General features: G+C 47.7%; 1 protein-coding gene across 1 annotated transcript in view; it reads left to right on the top strand.

The window, feature by feature from the left end:
* Positions 1-2,701: 2,701 nt before the first annotated feature.
* The window catches only part of MGAT4B (alpha-1,3-mannosyl-glycoprotein 4-beta-N-acetylglucosaminyltransferase B), a 51,896-nt gene continuing 37,265 nt past the window's right edge, over positions 2,702-17,332 (top strand). The window contains exon 1 of the mRNA XM_026063464.1: positions 2,702-2,729. Coding sequence (XP_025919249.1) covers positions 2,702-2,729 — 28 coding nt within the window. The remainder of the gene's footprint in view (positions 2,730-17,332) is intronic.

Raw genomic sequence — 17,332 nt, 5'->3', positions numbered from 1 at the left:
AGTTTTACTTCTCTCGCCCCAAGTTGCGCCGGGCGGGGGCTCCGCGCGTTGCGGAGCCGGGCCGGGGCCGGGGCCGGGGCCGGACCCGGGGGCAGCCGGGCCGGGGGGCCGCACCTCGCCGGACCCCGCCTGGCGGCGTCCCGCAGCATCCTCGCCCCGCGGGAGCCGGCGGGCCCTGACCCGGGACGATCCTGTGGGATTCTGACCCTGCGGGAGCCTGCGGGAGCCTGGGGGATCCTGACCCAGTAGGATTCTGTGGGACCTCACCAGATCCTGACCCCATGGGATCCTGACCTGGGAGGATCCCATGGGATCCTGTGGGATTCTGACCCTGCAGGAGCCTGAGGGACCCTGACCCAGTAGGATCACACAGGACCCTGTGGGATCCTGACCTGGAGGGACCCAACGGGACCCTGAGGGATCCCGACTTGGAAGGATCCCATGGGATCCCGCAGGACCCTGTGGGACCCCAGCCCCACGGACCCCGCAGGGCGCAGGTGCCTGGGGTCGCTGCGCTGGGTGCYGCCGTGCGGCCCCCGCGGAGCAGCGCAGGGTGCCGGGACCCGCCGGAGCTGCAGGTGGGCTGGGGAGAGGGGGCGGCCGGCAGGTGCCTTGTCCGGGTAGGGAGCTCCTCGGCTTTCTCTTTTGTGGTGCACCCCTTCCTTCCCCCAGGTTTATGGCAAAAATCTGTGCGGGAAATAGGAGCCACACGGTTTAAATCCTCGCGGAGAAGCTGCGGCCGCAGCAGTTCAGAGGAGCCCTCGGGGCCCGAGGGCGCTGGGGAGGTTTCTGAGGGAGCGGGGGGCGAGCGGAGAGTTGGGTTTTCAGAGCGGTCGCAGCCCTGCTGCCGTCACGGGGGCCTTTGCAGGCAGGGCCCTCCCCTCTGCGAGCAGCTCGGGCGCCTTGAGGCAGGTTCCGGGTGCCCCTAACTCATCAGCTCCCACACGGGACGGGTCCTCCAGCGCGAGGGCTCTCAGCATCCCTGCTTCAAAACTGATGCTGCTTTTGCATCAAGTTCAGCGGCTGCGAGCCCGGGATTCGGGGCCCTGCGCTGCCTCGGCCACAGAAGAATCCCAGCACAGATGTTCCCGAGATGCTCACCACTGTTTTTTTCTGACAACATAATAGTGCCTTTTCCCCATCTTGTCACTCGCTAAAGTAACGCACCAGATTTACGCTGTCCTGGAGGAAAAATTACAGAAGTTGCTTCCCAGTGGCGTCTGTGTGTGTCCTGGGCGTTGGTGCGCAGACCTCTCGCGCCCGCGTGAGTTACTCGGCTCTTCCAGTTCCTGCAGTTTCGGAGGCCGCTAAAGCCAGGCCGTCTGCCCGCCTGGCCCTCGGCCCCCTCCTTCCCGCCCGCGTTTCACCAACCCTCCGGCTCAGCTCTTCCCCGGCCGCAGGGCAAGGGCGCCACCGGGGCTGCCGGGTCCCCTGGCTCGCGCCCCCGRCCGCCGCTCCTCCGGGGAGCTCCTCCGCGCCTCGGCTTTGAAGGTCGGCTGCTTTGGCTCCTCTGCCGTGCTCATCAGCTAAAAGGTTTTCCTGCCGCGTTGCTGACACGGTTTAAATCCCATTATAGCTGCCTCCCTGCGGAGGTTTGGATGACAGGAGTTTTGCGTTGTTTTAGTGCAGGAGTATCTCCAGCTGTCTAAATGGTTAGCCTTCGCTGTTGGGATTTTAGCTGGACAAAATGTTTGCACAACCGGCTTTTGTTATATGTGCTTTCACCGAGCAATGCTAGACCTTGGGTAAGGTACGTGCAGGCGGAGGAGCGCCCTGGAGAGCTGCCTGCGCTTGCTGCTGGCCACTTGTTTCACTTACAGCTTCCCCAAAGAAGCAAAACCAATGTGCGGTGTTACATGGACTCTGAGCAGTAATTCCTGTTTCCTGAAGTGGGGTGGCCCACCTCAAAAGGCAGGTATGCTTAAAAAGTGATTGCAGAAAACAGATTATTCTTAAACTTTTATTTAAAGGATAATCGATGTCTGGACCACGTTATCCTTTGACTTGCTTTTATTTCCTAACAAGTAGCTTTTTCCCATTGCTCATTTAAGTGTCAAAATAATAACCTAGGGGTACAACTGTCTCTGTCCTTTTTGGTAGGAGCATCCCTAGGATATATGTTTTTCTCTGACAGGTGGTTACAAATAACATGGGTCAGTCTGTGTCAGCACAGCAGGTTTCCTGCTATTATGGTCATTTATGTATCATGCCGTCATTTAATACAGAGCTGGAGAAGACCTTGAGAGGTCATTCAGTCCATCTCCTGCCCCTACGCAGGATCAGTGATACCTAAGCCCTTCCTGACAGATGTTTATCATATTCATTCTTAAAAACCTCAAATGACAGAGATGCCTAAGCTCCCCCGACAATCTATGTAACATTTAACAGCCCTGACGTTAGATTTTTCTTTAAATGTAAATGAAATTTCTTTTCCTTCAGTTTGGTTTCATGATTGCTTTTGTTTTTCTATTTATTGGACACCTGCAGAAAAGTTTATTCTTTCCGTCTTTGCAGGACCTCATTAGATGTTTGGAAATTACTACCATGTCTCTTCTTAGTCCTTGCTACTGTAGTTTGGACCATGCCAGTTCCTTTCATCCTACCTTTTAGGTCATGTATTCTTGGCCTGTGGTTGTTCTGGTGACTCTCTTCCACACTATCATCTTTCTTGGAGAGTGATGCTTGACTTGGGATACAGCACATGATTTGCTGCCTTACTGCTCAGGAGGGTGAGGGATTACTTCATGTCTTTTATATACAAGGATCCTGTTTATGCATCCCAGTGTGTTTGTGTTTTACTTTTGCCGTAGGTGACTCATGTTCAATGCTTTTTATCCCTTCTATGCTTCTTCTCTTTCCTTGCTTTTCATGTCTCCGTCTTATATTTGTCCAGTTAATCATTCTTACCAAAATGCACTACCTCACACTTGTTCTTGTTGAATTGCATATGTTTTTCTTCAGGCTTTTGCTCCTAAAGTGTCAGGATTGTTTTGAATTCTGATCCTGCCCTCTCGCATGCTTGCAGTCCCTCTCAGCTTGGTACAGCCTTCACATTTAATCAGCATGTTTTCTGTGCCATCGGCTAAGTCGTGAATAAAAATACCGAACGATATCAGATCTGGGGCAGGTTCCCGTGGCGTCCGGTTCAATAAGGTTCTCCCAGTCCGTGTTCAAAGAGCTATGACCAATTCACCGACAGTTTTCCCAGCACGGTTGTACCCACCTTATGATAGTTTAGTCCAGACTGTGCTTCCCTAATTTTTTTTTTTTGAGGGTGTCACATGAGGCAGGATCAGAGGCCTCTGTAAAAGCAAGGCAAGACATCTGCTTCTGCTCTCCTGCCTGCAAGTCCTATTACTGGGTCACAAGAGAAAATAAGATAGATTTGATGTGATTTGTTCTTGATAAACAAAGGTTAGGTCTTGCTCAACTCTTTGTTGTCTTCTAAGTACTTCAGTTGGAGTTAAGCTGATTATTCTGTGATTTCCTGGATCCTCATCATCCCCATCCCTTTATTTTTGTAAGACAGGCTTTGTGTTTGCCAGTCTTCTGTAGCATCATCTGTCCCCATGAGTAACTGGAAGCAATTCCCAGCGATCTCTAGCTGTTTGTGTTGTTGCATTCTGGCGAAGGCTGGGAAGTTGTCCCAAATTGCCTCAGTTGGGGGATAAAATGATTTAAAAACACGTGTAAGGCATCCCAGAGCCTGCTTGTCTTTGTCTTCCCACTCTCAGTTGGGAGGACAACGCAATTAAATGAAAGAAAATAAAACAGGTCAAACCAGCTGTAGAGTTGCTTCTCTACAACCAATTCAGTGTTTATGTACCTGCTAATGGTGTTTTGCTCTGATGTGGTTATTAGTAAAGTTTTGACCTCTTGGTCCGCAAAAACAACCGCTCTCTTGATCCAGTTATGAACAAGATTTGAAACAGTCTGCTGGAGCGAAAGGAGAAGGGCAGGCTCAAGTAACACAGACAGTCAACCAAACTGCTAATATATGAAGGCATTAAAAATCACCAAGAATTTCAGAGCGGTGCAGTGTACTGAGGTTCTCAGCTGGGATTTGGCGAGGTGCGTGGAGACGTAACAGTGTGGGTTCGTCCTCCACCCTTCTCCCCTGCCCCACAACCCCTGCAGAAGCTGGGCAGGAGGAGTGGCTGGGACTTCGCCTGATTACTTGTTATTCTAGCACGGAGTTTGGCTCCCCGATCCTACGGTTGATGTAGTCCAATTACAGTGACTGGTGGGCGTCTGTCTTGCAGCGAGAGCTTAATTTGCTCTCTTCGGTGGTTTTAGGTTCAAGTACAATTTAACTTTCAACAAACAACCTCCTTGAAAGAAACTCCTCTGTAACCTGTGATCGTCAGGTGGGACTGTAGGATTCAGCTTTGGGAAGTGCCCTGCAGTCAGGGGATGAATCCTTTGGGAAGGCGTAAGGAAGCATTGGCAAGTTGAGTCGCTGGCATGCAGTAGGTGGTGATTATAAGGGATGTTTTACTGAGGGCTCAGTAAAAATAAGACGCTTTTATAACTTTAGATAGTCACATGAGCAGATGAGATGAGAGGGGACAAATTTAAACTACTTGCTGTTAATTCTTTTTTCTTTCCAGTGATGAAAACTGTTCAGCTCTCCTCCATAATGTTGGACCTCATCTTGACTGTCCGACCGGTCACATACCTTGTTGGACCTCATCTTGACTGTCCGACCGGTCACATACCTTGTCTCCATCCCTTTGCAACCCTTCTCTTTGCCCTGGCTTTCCATTGCAGCCTACCCTAAAAGCCATAAGTGCAGCAGGATTTTTTTCGTTGTTTTCTTTAGGTGTTTTATGTCATTTTGATTTTTTTTTTTTGAATTGAAGAGGAAATTCTAAATCTTGACAGTAGATGAGACCAGCTGTCTTGTAGGAAGCCCCAACTGCTCATCCAGTTTACCCTTCCTTGCTTGGCGCGTGAGCCGCGGCGTCAAGGAGCTCGGCTCTAGCTGTCTGCCATGAGCGTCTGTGCTTGTGCAGCTCCAACAGCTGTGGTTCACGGACGGCTGAATCTCGGATTGGGATAAAGCCCTTGTGCATGAGGAGGAAAACATGGGTTTTTTTAGGAGACTCTTGACATACTGCTCCTTAGCAAAGGAAACGTTGGGTGTTGAGGTTGGAGATTTAACCTCCGGGGTGCAACTCCATAGCTTAGAATAGGCTCCGTACCCAAGTTTCCTGTGCGGACTTCTTTGGCAATTTTTTTCCTCAAATTTTAATGGTTTATAGTTATCCAGTGCCAGTCAGCTCTATGTCTAGTGCCATCATAAAGCTTAAGTTGCAGACATCTCTATACATGTAGATTTGCCTAGGAATTTCAGAAGCTCCATATACAGTGGCTTCAAACCAGTCGCATCAATTTTTATCGTGCAGTACTTTGGATGCTCATATCCCAGGAATTGTTCTTCCTGTGGGAGTTGTGAAAGTGTTTCAAAATAGATATACGCAACTCCGTTAAGGACTCGCTGTTCGCCTACCGCGGGAGTATCTCAGCACTCTTCTGAGCGTGCGGTCTTTCCCTCTCCCCTGGGTTAGACCTTAGAGCAAAGGAGTAGCAAATTTGGGGAGGCAGAAGAGGGAGGGAGAACAAAACTTAACGTCGTTTTTGTTCATTCCAGCCGTGGTCGCGGCTTCAGTTAGTGGATGGAGCGAAGGCAGTAATAGCGCTGAGTCAGAAGAAGCGAGTGTGTGTGGGGAAAACAAAATTCAGCTAGAGCAGTGTTGTGCATAAAGGTAGGTAACTGGAAACCGGCTGGGCGGCGAAGAAAAGCCTGTGTTTGTCAGCGCTCCCTGCCTTACGTCTAAAGCTCTCTTCTTTGTTGCCTTAATCTTCCCTTGAAGCACGACTGCAAAACGCCGCCTTGCAGGGTTATGTTGGGGGGGGCCTGTCTGAAGTCGAGCAGAGGATTTAATTCCCAATGCTGGCTTCCGAGAGCTGTAGCCGAGGGTCTTCCTCTGACTTGCGAACGCGGCAGGGAAAGCGGGAGGCAAAGGGAATTTCTCACGAGGGCGGCTGGTGACGGGACACGGGGGTGTTTGTGACCCCGGGGCGCAGGGCGCTAGCTGTGGTGCAGGCTTTGCTCTGATCCCCCTTGCAGCCGGGAGGCTGGGACGGCATCACCGAAAAGAAGCGGTGCTTTCCTAGCGGTGCAGGTGCTCTGAACGAGTTTACACAGTCTTACTGTATAGTGCATAAAACCCATGAACACTAATCCGCTCTCGAAGCAGCAGAGGTGAAGCTTATGATATTGCTAAATAAGGGTTGCATCTTCTGCTGCAGTACCCGGGCGTTCTGCTCCCTTTTCGTTTCCATTACCCAGTTCCCATATTGAACAGCTTCCTTCCGAGGCCTTGGACACTGGCTGCAGCTGCCGTGCTGTCGAGCATCGCAAATAAAAGCCCTGGTTGAAGCCGGGATGTCTTGCTGCGCTGAGTTCTGACCCTGCACCCACGTGGAGCATTTAGCGGTAGGAGTAAGGACAGCAGCTCCAACGTGCGCTTCTGATGTCCGAGGAAGTGCAGGTGGGGAGTGGGCTAAGGAGCTGTAGAGTTTAGAAGACTGTCATTAAAACGCAAGAGGAATAAGAAATGTGCGTGAGCATTTCTGAGAGCCTTTACTTGGTCCTTGTGGTGCATCGTGTGTAATTGGTGGCTGGAATGCAGCAGCATTTGCAAAATTATCTTGCGTATGATTTGACTAAATTCATCCCAAGAGTGAGTGAGACCCTGCAATCTGTTGATTTGCATTTATCAGAATAAATCTTTCGTTGTCTGGAGTCAACAGCATTTCTGTTTTTATTTCTTTGTAGTTTCTGTTAGACTCTTAAACTGTGCTCTTGGTCTGTACTTCGCGCGCACCTTTTCAGATACCCTCGCTGCTCCAACTATAGCTGTGTGCTGGAGTTTGTGTTACTAGAAGAGGACGAGGCTATTCCCATAACTGGAATAGCGTTCTGGGGCTTAGGAGACTTGGAGTCAGGTCCTTGCTTTGCTGCATCTCTCACGATTTTGGGAAAGCCCCTCAGCTGGTTTTATGCCTCAGCGCCCATCTGCGTTACAGGGATAGTGGCATCTCTTGTCTCAAGGCTTTGGAGGACGGCCGTGCTTCCTATGAGAACGGCRACTAGGGCAGGGTGCAGGAGAGAAGCAGGCAGAGGAGGTAACGCGTAAACCCAATTATATCAGGCACTGCTCTTGGTTTACTTCTGTTCTGTAGCAAAACCGTTTCTAATTTGTGATTCTATTTGATTCATCTAAAAGAAATCATTGATTTGTGCTTGTATCCTGAATGTTCATTGATTATTCACTTAGTGTTTAAGGTAAAACAAATCTATAGCTTGCTAGCTTAAGTGAAGCTGCCAGTCATCTCCAGACGGCTTTGAAGCCTCCTAAATTGCGAAGAGGTTGCTTTGGTGATGGATTTGGCAAAACTGCTAGCAGGCTACTGCAGGTAGCCTTCGGTTCCCCCCGAATTGAGCACAGCGGCTTGTGTCRGCTCTGCCTGCTCCCAAAAACCAAACCAGTCCCCGAAGAGCTGATCTCCGTTTCCGATAACGACGTGCGGAAACGCTAGCACATGTCCGTTGTGTCGCGTAAGGCAGGCCGGCTCGGTGCTGAGCTGCGTGCCCGCGCGCCACTACCCCGCGTGAAGGTGCTGGCCAGGCATCTCCCCCCGCGTGAAGGTGCTGGCCAGGCATCTCCAGGAGGCCGCGGTACGGACCCGAGACCCACGGCTGCGGGGCCGCTTGGGGTGAGAGCAGAGAAGACAATCTTCTGCTGGCGTGTCCAGCTCACGGCACGAGGAAAGTACGGTGTGTCTCTGCTTATATCCACTAATGGAAAAATGTGAACCTGCTCGGGGCTGGGTTGCAAAAAAGCCTTTGCGTAGCTTTGTTTCAAGAACATAAACTTTCTTCCAAAGTAGTAAGTGGCTACGTACGTGTCCCCCGTTGACACCAGTGAAAGCAAGTGGAGATTTGCAAGCCTGAGCTTGAAACGACAGGGTTAACACAAAAATCAGCTCACCGAAACTCTYGGCTCTTCCAGGCAGCTCACGTTGTCTTGCTTTTCTCTTCTAGCCGTTGGATTTAAAAATCCTGGCGATGAGGCCGGAATGCCTGTAGGGTTAATGAGAAGGCTCTGCGGCCGCTCRCGCGAGCCGAGCCCGGGAAGAGCCGTTCGTCCCTTCGGAGTTGGGCTGCTGGCGGCTGCAGGTTTCCCTGACGGTGTCCTGAGGGGCCAAGCGACCCGCCGAAAAGTTTTTGGAAATAAAGGTTTACGTTTTCCATGAAGATTTTCAGTGCCGTTGCTGTTGTGGCGATTCTGATCTTGGCTTTTTGTTTTTCCCCAAACGGGGACCTACAAGGTCGGCCGGGCTTGGGGGCTGTGGGGGGTTGTGGGGGGGCAGAAGTTACCGAGCGAATTAAAGCATCATGAAAACTATTAAAATAAGCACAGGGCTTTCGCCGGGGCTCGAAGGTTAACTCTCTTAGAGGCTTTTCAGGGATTGCCCATCAAACGTCTGTTCAATAATGTCCTGATTTGGAGAGATGACTGTTGTCTTTGACAGGGAAGTGCGTTTTTTTGCCGTTTTAATTTTCATTGAAGTGTGTGTGCGTGGGGGGGCTTTTTATTCAGTTATAACCTTTCTTGCTTTGTTTTTTGAGCCACCACTTTAAAAACAGCTCGTGTCCGGCTTCTGTTGTGAAATCAGAGAATCCGGGAAGGGCGGATTTCTATTTTAAATGATCTCTCCTTCTGCRTTAATCGTAGCGCTGGCCGCTTCTCCTTCTGCTTCTGTCCTGGTGTCAAGTCACGTTCTTGTCTCCGGGATCAGCGCATTGCCATGGACGCGCCTCTGGTGCACAGAGACAGCGCTGTAACTTCATCTTCTCTTCCGCGTGACCCTGTCTTGGAATGACTCTGCTAATATTTAAATATTCCTGCCCTCTTGTGCTAGGCACAGTATAAATACTTACTCAAAGGTTGCTCTGTGCTTTGAAGTCACCCGACGCACTCGTACAAGTTGTTTTCGTTTCTGCTCRTTTTACGGTGGGCAGCAATAGCATTAAAATGTAAATAGTTAGGTTTTAAAGGAGCTTCTGTGTAAAAATTAATATCCTCCTAGCTTTTATTTTCATTATGGGTTTTGTTCAGTTGCATTGTCCATTTACTTTTCACCATAATTGTCGCACTTGTATTTTAAGACTTGTTGGTATTAGGACAGTTACCAAACCAGGGAAGAGCTACAGCATTGACCCATGCCAGGTCCACTTTACACGTGTTCCTCGAAGGTCATCCCGATCACATCTTTAAGACTCCCTTAAATAGCATAGCTTTTTTTTCCCCCTCTCTCTGTGATGGCAAGAGCTTTCTGGAAATAAGGTTTAACCTGGAGACCTTATTTGTCCCTTTCTCCTTGTATGTACGCTGTAATAAATCTTGTATGTATTGTCATTGCTCTGAAGAATTTCATGGTTGGCCTGCGGCACCACAAAACTTGTGCAAACCCCTTGCATGTAATCACAGAAATATTTCTAGTACTGAGGTATGACCTGCTTAAAATACATGTGCTAAGGATACGTGTTTGTGCAGTCTGTTTTGTTCAAAGTATTGTAAAAACACTAAACCCATCATTAACGACAAGATTTTCATGCAGAAGAAGCTGGGGAAAGTTTCCTAGGGAAGACTGTGCTGCTGTATTCCTCCGCTCCCCAACGGATGGGAGCTTGGAGGAGCAGAGCTGCCGTGCGGTGTACCCATTGCATATCACTACGTGTGATTTGAGCAAGAAAAATATCCGTATTGATTGTATGGCGGATGGATCTGGATGGTGTTAGGCTCTCTCAGACTTAACAACTGCCGCAGAAAAATASCTGTCAAATGAATTATTCAATTAATGCTGGTGAAAACTGTGTGGTGGTCTCCTCTCCCTCTTCTGTAGCCTCAGACTGTGATCTTTTGCCTTTTTTTTGATCTTGCCTTTCGTGTTTTAACTATTCCTTTCTCGTGTCATATCTCATTGCATTTTCTCCACAGTTGTCTTTGATATCTCATTTCTCTTTGTCTTACACTGGCCTCTATTTCCTCTCCTGATCTTTCTTTTTCCTTTGATTTTTGTGGAAAATAAGCAGGACAGACAACTTCTCACATGTCTCTCCCTCTCTTAATCTTGTCCGTTTTGCATTWTTCACTGTTCCAGGAACTTTACCAGATGCTTACCAAATAACATGGGTACCCTAACTCCAGGCTGTGGTTTTTGTAGGAAGGATGAGCAGAGGGCAGGGTGGCTGGGGAGAGAAGGTATCACCGGTCCCCTGCAGTTGAGAGTGAAGATTGCTCCGAGTCCCTTCTCCAGGTCTCCTCTCTTGTCCACCTTCAGACCAGTGTCTCATGTCCGTTGTCTCCAGCTAATGTGTACTCATGACTGGTCGAGAAGAGATTTTTCCTCCAGTCTGGAGGTTAACTTCTTGTGCCTGAGCCATGGCCAGCCTGGATGATGCACGGTCCAAGTATGCACATGTCCGGTGCCTTGGACTGGAGCTGGCTGGAGTAAATGCAAAAATTTGATGTTTCTTGTTAAATTATCCCCCCCTCCCCTCCTTTCAGCAATCCTGATTCAAGGACAGACATCTGTTTGGTCTGGAAAGCAATAAAAGGAGACAAAAAGGTCTTCACAGTGAACGGGGCTGGAATTGGATGCTGGGTGTGAGCCCCATGGGACCTGATGGAGCCATCATCTGCCCTGGCCAAGGCCACCTCTGGCATGTCTGTGGTGGTTTGCGAGACTCAGCTGAGCGCGCCGGTGCCTCTTGCGCAGCTCTGGCGCAAGGCTCACAACCCCCTGCTAGCACGATCGATCAGCTTGGCCRCGAGACCTCTGGCAGCAGCGCTTCAGCAGTTGCCTCCGACGTCTCCGTTGTCGCAGGCCATCAAAGGTGATCCTCTGAGGCTAACGCCAGGAAAAGGGCAGGGTGGAAGAGTGTGCACTTTATTGATCGCTGGACGCAGAAGTGCAGTGTAAATTCCCACTGCAGCAGTGATGGAGCGGGCTTCGCCCCGTGCAGTATCCTCCTTCAGAGACCTGTGAAAGAGCTGGGGGGGAGGCCATGCTTTCCAGGCACTCATGGTCCAGATGAGCTGAGGCTTCTGCTCAGAGTGCACTTAAGCCTCGGACCAAGGGAGGCAACGGGCAGTCCATTGGGTAGGTTCCTCCATGTCCTAACCCTGAAGATTGCGAGTGGGGCCAAGTGAGGTGCTGAGCTATTGACTTGAGATGGTGGCCGCAGTAATAATAAATCCTCACTGGTTCAGATGTGTCATCCYTTGCACAGTGCTGGCTGATTATAAATATCGTCCATAGACAATAGTACTTCTGATGTCTTTCTGGTGAACCTGAGCGGTTCACACAAGGAGTAGGTGTGCTGCATGAAATCGAAGGGTTGTTGGTCCTGTCCCTCTGAATCGGTCGGGTTACTTGTGCTTGTCTTTTGTCTCGTGCCTGGACCGCACATTTTTCAGGGTAGGGTTTATCCATGTTCGTGTCATGGAGCCGATGCAAACGAGTACCTCCATCAACAGAGTGGCACCAAAGACGAATTCCTCCACAAGGCAGCGCCGGGATGGGTATGTAGAAGCACATTCCCTCTCTCGGCAGGTGTTTGAGGTTGGGGGTGAGGTCTAGGCAGCGAAATGGCAAAAAAAGAGTGAGCTGTTAATACTGCGCGGTCGTGGGAGTGCACCTCTGCAGCAGCCCACCAAGCTGAACCCTCCTCGACATCAAGTGCCGAGGTGTGCCACGGAGGGGGATGTTCGCACGGGCAGGGTGTGTGGGTTGCTGGCGCTGCACGCAGCTCACCGAGTGACAGCRATGCTGAGAAGGAGCTTATCCCACACCTTGCAGATTGAGCTTGAAGGAAATCGAAGGAGCAGAAGGAATTGTATTTAAAAGCTGATTAATTTGCAGACTTTGGGGAGCAAGAGATATTTTAAAAAATTGGAAACGCAAATTCTAGCTGCGTGCAAACTTCTTAATTTGTTCTCTGAAATTCTCTGCTGCTTTGTCATTCCAGTAAAGTTGCATGAAACATCATTTTCACTTGAGCTAAAAAGCTGACCAGGGTGAGGGAGGGTAAGAAAGCAGAATGGTAAATGAACGTAATTAGGACATGGATTGTGAGTTGGCTCCTTATAGATCAGTTTGTTTCATTAATGTCTGGTTCCACCCTGTCTGTCTGTTTTATTAGTTTAATTTATTACTTTCTGAAAGTGCCTCTCCAGTGAGCTGAAATATCTATTTACTGGAAGTATTTGGTTACCACAAAAAAGTGCGCTTGGCATGTATTTGGCAAATATTAACTACTTTCTTCTGTTTCTTTTGCAATTTAATTGTCTATTTATCTTGAGTATTGATTGCTGAAGGCCTTGGTAATTATTTGCTGATTTTGGAAATAATGATTTTAAAGGATCAGATTACATTTGTAGTATTAATCATTACCTTGGTGTGCTTGCCTCAAAGGATGGGATCTCTCTGATGGCTCCAATTCCAATGTGAGCATTCACTGTCTGAAGCTATGCTTGTGTCTTAAAATAACAAGATAATTACTGGGGTTTTGTTCCTGAAACCAAGCACATATTTACAGAGATGCAAACCTGGCAGTCACAATTAAACCTAAATTTGCTGTTCTCATTGGCAGTAGGAGTGGCCAGATTCTGTAGCCAAATAAAAAGATAATTTTGTTTTATTTATTTTCTGCTGTTCCACTCTTTTCAAAATAATTTAATGCCATTTTGGTCCCAAATCTGATGGCAAGGTTGGTGGGGAAATGGACTGTCACTATATAGTGGTGGTACAACAGCAATGCATCTTTGTTTTGTGGGAGAGAAGAAGTATTCTGAAAGGGTGTTACACTTGCAAATAAATGTGCTGGCGTACAGTGGCACATCTTGCATTGGGGGAAGGTGAGAAATTGAAAATTCTCTGCTGGGAGCTGAGTAATTGGCACCTGCTATTATTATGTGCCTCCTCCCCCTTTTAATAACTTGTTTATAAAGATAACTCTCCTACAGATCTCATTACAAAGCTGTAAAACATACTTTTTTTTAAAATACGTGCGTTCTTGTTTATGTGGGGTCTGAATACTTATTTTCTTATGTTTCTATATGGAGGAAAGATAGTTTTTGTGTTTTCCAGGGATCTTTCCTCACTGCTCTGCAGACTCTGTTTTCCTGCAGTGGATGCCCAAGGGAGATGAGATGTCCTGGAAGGAGATGTAATTCTTCCATTAATACAAAACCTGGCAGGCGGTTAGAGCGGCTGGGAGGAGAATTTTGTCTTGTTGTTTTAGGCCTGGAAGCAAGGGATTGTGTTGGCTGTTTGAATTATGTTGGCTTTATCTCCATCTGAGCTTGCATAGTGACATATATTGCTGGAGAACATGAAATGAGACATTTAGCATACGCCCCTGGGATCTCTCATTGCCGTGAATTCCACTTCTTTCTGGTGCATGAAGTGATTTGTTTAATTGGCTCTAACAGTTTCATCCTTGTTCTTGCATTATTGGAGAGTGGTACAAAAGGAAGCCAGGATCATTTTTTGATCCCGTCCTGCGTAATTTGGTGACCAAGCCTGTTCAGCTTCATCCTGTGCAGGTGCACCGCTACATTTCCTACCTCTGTCTCGTACAAGGGATGCAGCGGGGCGAGCGTGTCCCCCTCTTCCCGTACGTCTGTGTGGGGATGGGAGAGGAGGTCAGGGCAAAATCATGACAATGGCAATTGTGTTCTGTTTCTTTTTTATCACCTTGCAGAACAAAAGATAGAAAGAATCTCAGAAAAGAGGGCATTGCAGCAAGCCCTGGAAAGGAGGTAATCTCTTTTCTTGGTACCGAGATATAAAGATAATTCCAATCGGGATTGAATCAGCAGAGGGCAAATAATTCTCAAACAATCCGCTTATGGTGTTCCAGGACATGAATGCAAACCACTAATGGGATAAAGAAGGATCTAGATAATTATCTCAGCTGCCTTAAATCCTGTCGTTTCATGAGAGTACTCTTGCGTGGACACTAATTTCGTGTGTACGAAATGCTAAAGCTGACTAGATGCTTTCAGAAGTTAGCTGTTACTTGACTCCAAAATAGAAACGTCATCCCTTGGTGATCATCCATCTCTTATCTACCTGTTTGGTCCTAATAAATCTGATTTCTGGTCTCTGCTATCCTATTTCCTTTATCCCCCCCCATAGCAGGTTAAAACTGTGACATGTTCTATCTAGGGCAGATTCAAAACCTCCCTCATCCTTTTTTTCCTCCCACCCCCTATTTGGTCTGGTGTAGTGGGAGGCTTCCTGGTCCCACCCCCCTTTTTTTCAGCTAGTAGTGCTTTTGTTTTAATTCTGTCTAAAGAGCTGTTTGCAATATTAAGGTGAACAGGTACTGTGTGTTGCTGGCCCATTGGGCAAAGATTATTCACCAAACGAAAACTGCCCAAGTGCAGTTTCTCAGCAGTAGACCCCTCTTGAATCACAAGGTTCCCTCCTCCTTTTCTTGCTGGCATGACAGTACAGTTATGGCTCAGATATCTTTCAGAAGTGCAGACAAGCTTCCTTCCTTCTAATGAGATGTCAGAGAAGAAAGGCAGCCCTGTTCAAGGTGGACTTGGATTTCCAGCCTCTTCAATGTGACATGCAGAGATGTTACAAGGGCCAGTCTTGCACTGAAATCCAAGGAGTCAGTATCTCAAATTTTGCCTTGGGAACAGAGGCTGGAAGTTGCTTTTGACACGAGATTTGCTGTTCACACAACGAGAACCGTGACCTGCCCGTCCAGCTGGAGGGTGACCTTAGAGGCATGCGAAGCTCTGCCTTGCTATGCCCAAGCATAGGTTTTGGCCAGAGAGTCTGATAAGCAATTAGGCACACCCAGATAAGCTGCTTGCCTAACAGGGTGTGTATTCATAGGAAGGGATGAACTTTGCAGCCTCTRGAAGGTATAGTGTAGTGGTCACCTCTCGATTTGGTAGCCTGTTTCTTGAATAGAAGCTCTTAAGCCAAATTGCTCACATAGAAGACTCAGAACTCAGATTCCTACACGTTCTGGTCGCTGCTGTTAGCTCTGTGGGTCTAGGAGCCTGGCTGTGTTTTAACAGTTGTGCCTGTCCGAGGCTTTTGCCCAACAACTGTCTGCATTCTGTTAGAGGAAGCTGGTGAGGTCTGGCAGTTGACTCCTAAAAACCAATTGATTGCTGTGTGCGGCTAGATATCCATCTTATCTCCAAGAACACCAGCTCTTCTACGTGCTCTTGAATTGTGCAGAAATCTTAATTGGGATTTTTACCTTGTTCTTGATATCACTTCATGCCCTTTGAATGAACCACTCACTAAGAAATCTCATCACATGCTAATCGTTAAAAGTTGTCTTGKTAGCTGAGTTGCAGGTGCCTAGCTGAAATCTCTCTTCCTCAAATCACTGCTGAACCCTAGCTAAAGATGAAGTGGGACTTGGAGCTGATCATGCCAAGTGTTATTGTCAGGCTCCACTGAGCATAACAAACTGTTCCACCATCCCCTGCGCAGGTCAGTTGTACCCAGAGAAAAACTGTGGCTTTTTCTGGATGTTGGCAGAGCCTTCAAAGTGTGTATTCAGTGTGCAACTCATTTGAGAAAGACAGATGTTCCATGTCTCCTTTGAAATCTGTGGCAGATTGCTTGGCTCCTGAATAGTGTTGTCTGTGCTGTTTTTTATAACTTCCTAAATGCAGATCAAGACGTATTGCAATAATCTTTAAAGGTCAGGCAAAACGATGACCCCCTAGCACTTCATAGCAGCTATGGTCATCAAAGGAAGTGTTTCACTGCTGGAACTGAAACTTTAAGCACTCATCTGTTAATCCAGAGTGCTGACTGGAGATAATTCTTCTTAAAGGCTTCAAACCCAAGGCAGTAATTTCTATAACTCTTCCTGATCGCAAGTCTGTAGTACCTAGAAGCCCCAGCTGAGTTCGAGACTCCTCTCCAGTGTGTCTTTAATATGTTGAGTGCAGGAAGTCTTTCACATGGCCTTACCTTGCAAGGATGCCGTAGAAGAAGTGGCTCTATCAAGGTGTCACAGTAATCAGTGGCAGAAGTGGCCATTTAAAATCCATGTTTGCTACTTAGCATAATTCAGTGGCCAAGATTGCTGCCTTCCCTGGGGAAAGCATGGGGATAATTGGCAGACTTATTGATTCAGCAGGCAGGAGGAAAGTGGAAGAAACTGGGAAAGCAAGAGAAGGGTTTGTAGGTGGGCARAAATAATGCCCCGTGGTTACCAAACACTGTAGAAAAGGTCAAGGATGTATTTTGTCTGTTGGTGTCTTCCATAATGCGTATGTGAGAGCATGTGGATTTTCTGTACATGCGCTCTTGCGTAGTTGGGTTTTCAGTAGAAGTCCTTTCCTCTCCTCTTGCTACCTACTTCCTCTGAGTTACCYTCTTTCTCTTCTGGTCTGCCTGCAWTTCTTTCTGTGATTTCAATTATTTATAGTATTTTTTTCCCCCCTTAAACTACTCTCTGTGTACTATTTAAACAGCTGACACTTTCTGAGCCCATTTTACTGATAGGTGGAGTGAAGATCTTTATGCACAGAACTCACTGAAAGCATTTCAGGGCTCTTTGGCATTAGTAACGATGTAAATGTTAGATTGCAATTGGATCTTGTGTTTTGGAAGGTTTTGATTGTAGCTGGTGAAATAATGATCCCGTTATTAATGTGGAGTAAGAGGAGAAAACTGCAGAAGGTAACAAAAGGAGAGGAAGAGCTGTTTTGCAGTGGTACGTGCATCTTTTTTTGGTGAAACTTAAGCAGCTGAAAACAGGAAATATGCTCTCCTCTCGCGTCCTGAAGAGCCTTGTTAAAATCATTTCGTTTAATTTAAACCAAATTTGGTGTAGCAGAGAGGAGAATCTCTGGTGGCAGAGAAATGCAGGCTTACGGAGATTGCTTGAAGTCAGAAGCAATGTTGTGCGAGCAGGCGGGTTTAACTGTTCAATTTAGCAGTCCCTCATTCTTGCCTCTGCAGTACTAAGCTTAGAGAGAGTAAGCAGAAAATATTGGTTTAAATCCCTTTCTTCATTGCCGCTGTCTTCAAACTGAATTAACTCTCTTTCAAAGAAGGCCTTTGCACTGTAGGAAACATCTGCCACGGCCCAAATTGTATTTGAGGCTGGAATTAAAATCTATGTAACTCTTCAGTGGCGAACAAGGAAGACACGAATCCTCTTCGTTGCTGACAGTTGTTTTGCCGGGCGCGATTTGTA

This window comes from Apteryx rowi, unplaced genomic scaffold (genome assembly GCF_003343035.1).
Source record: "Apteryx rowi isolate R43461 unplaced genomic scaffold, aptRow1 scaffold_2, whole genome shotgun sequence".
NCBI lineage: Eukaryota > Metazoa > Chordata > Aves > Apterygiformes > Apterygidae > Apteryx > Apteryx rowi.
The sequence above is the reverse complement of the archived record's forward strand: the minus strand, read 5'-3'. Positions and strand labels throughout refer to the sequence as shown.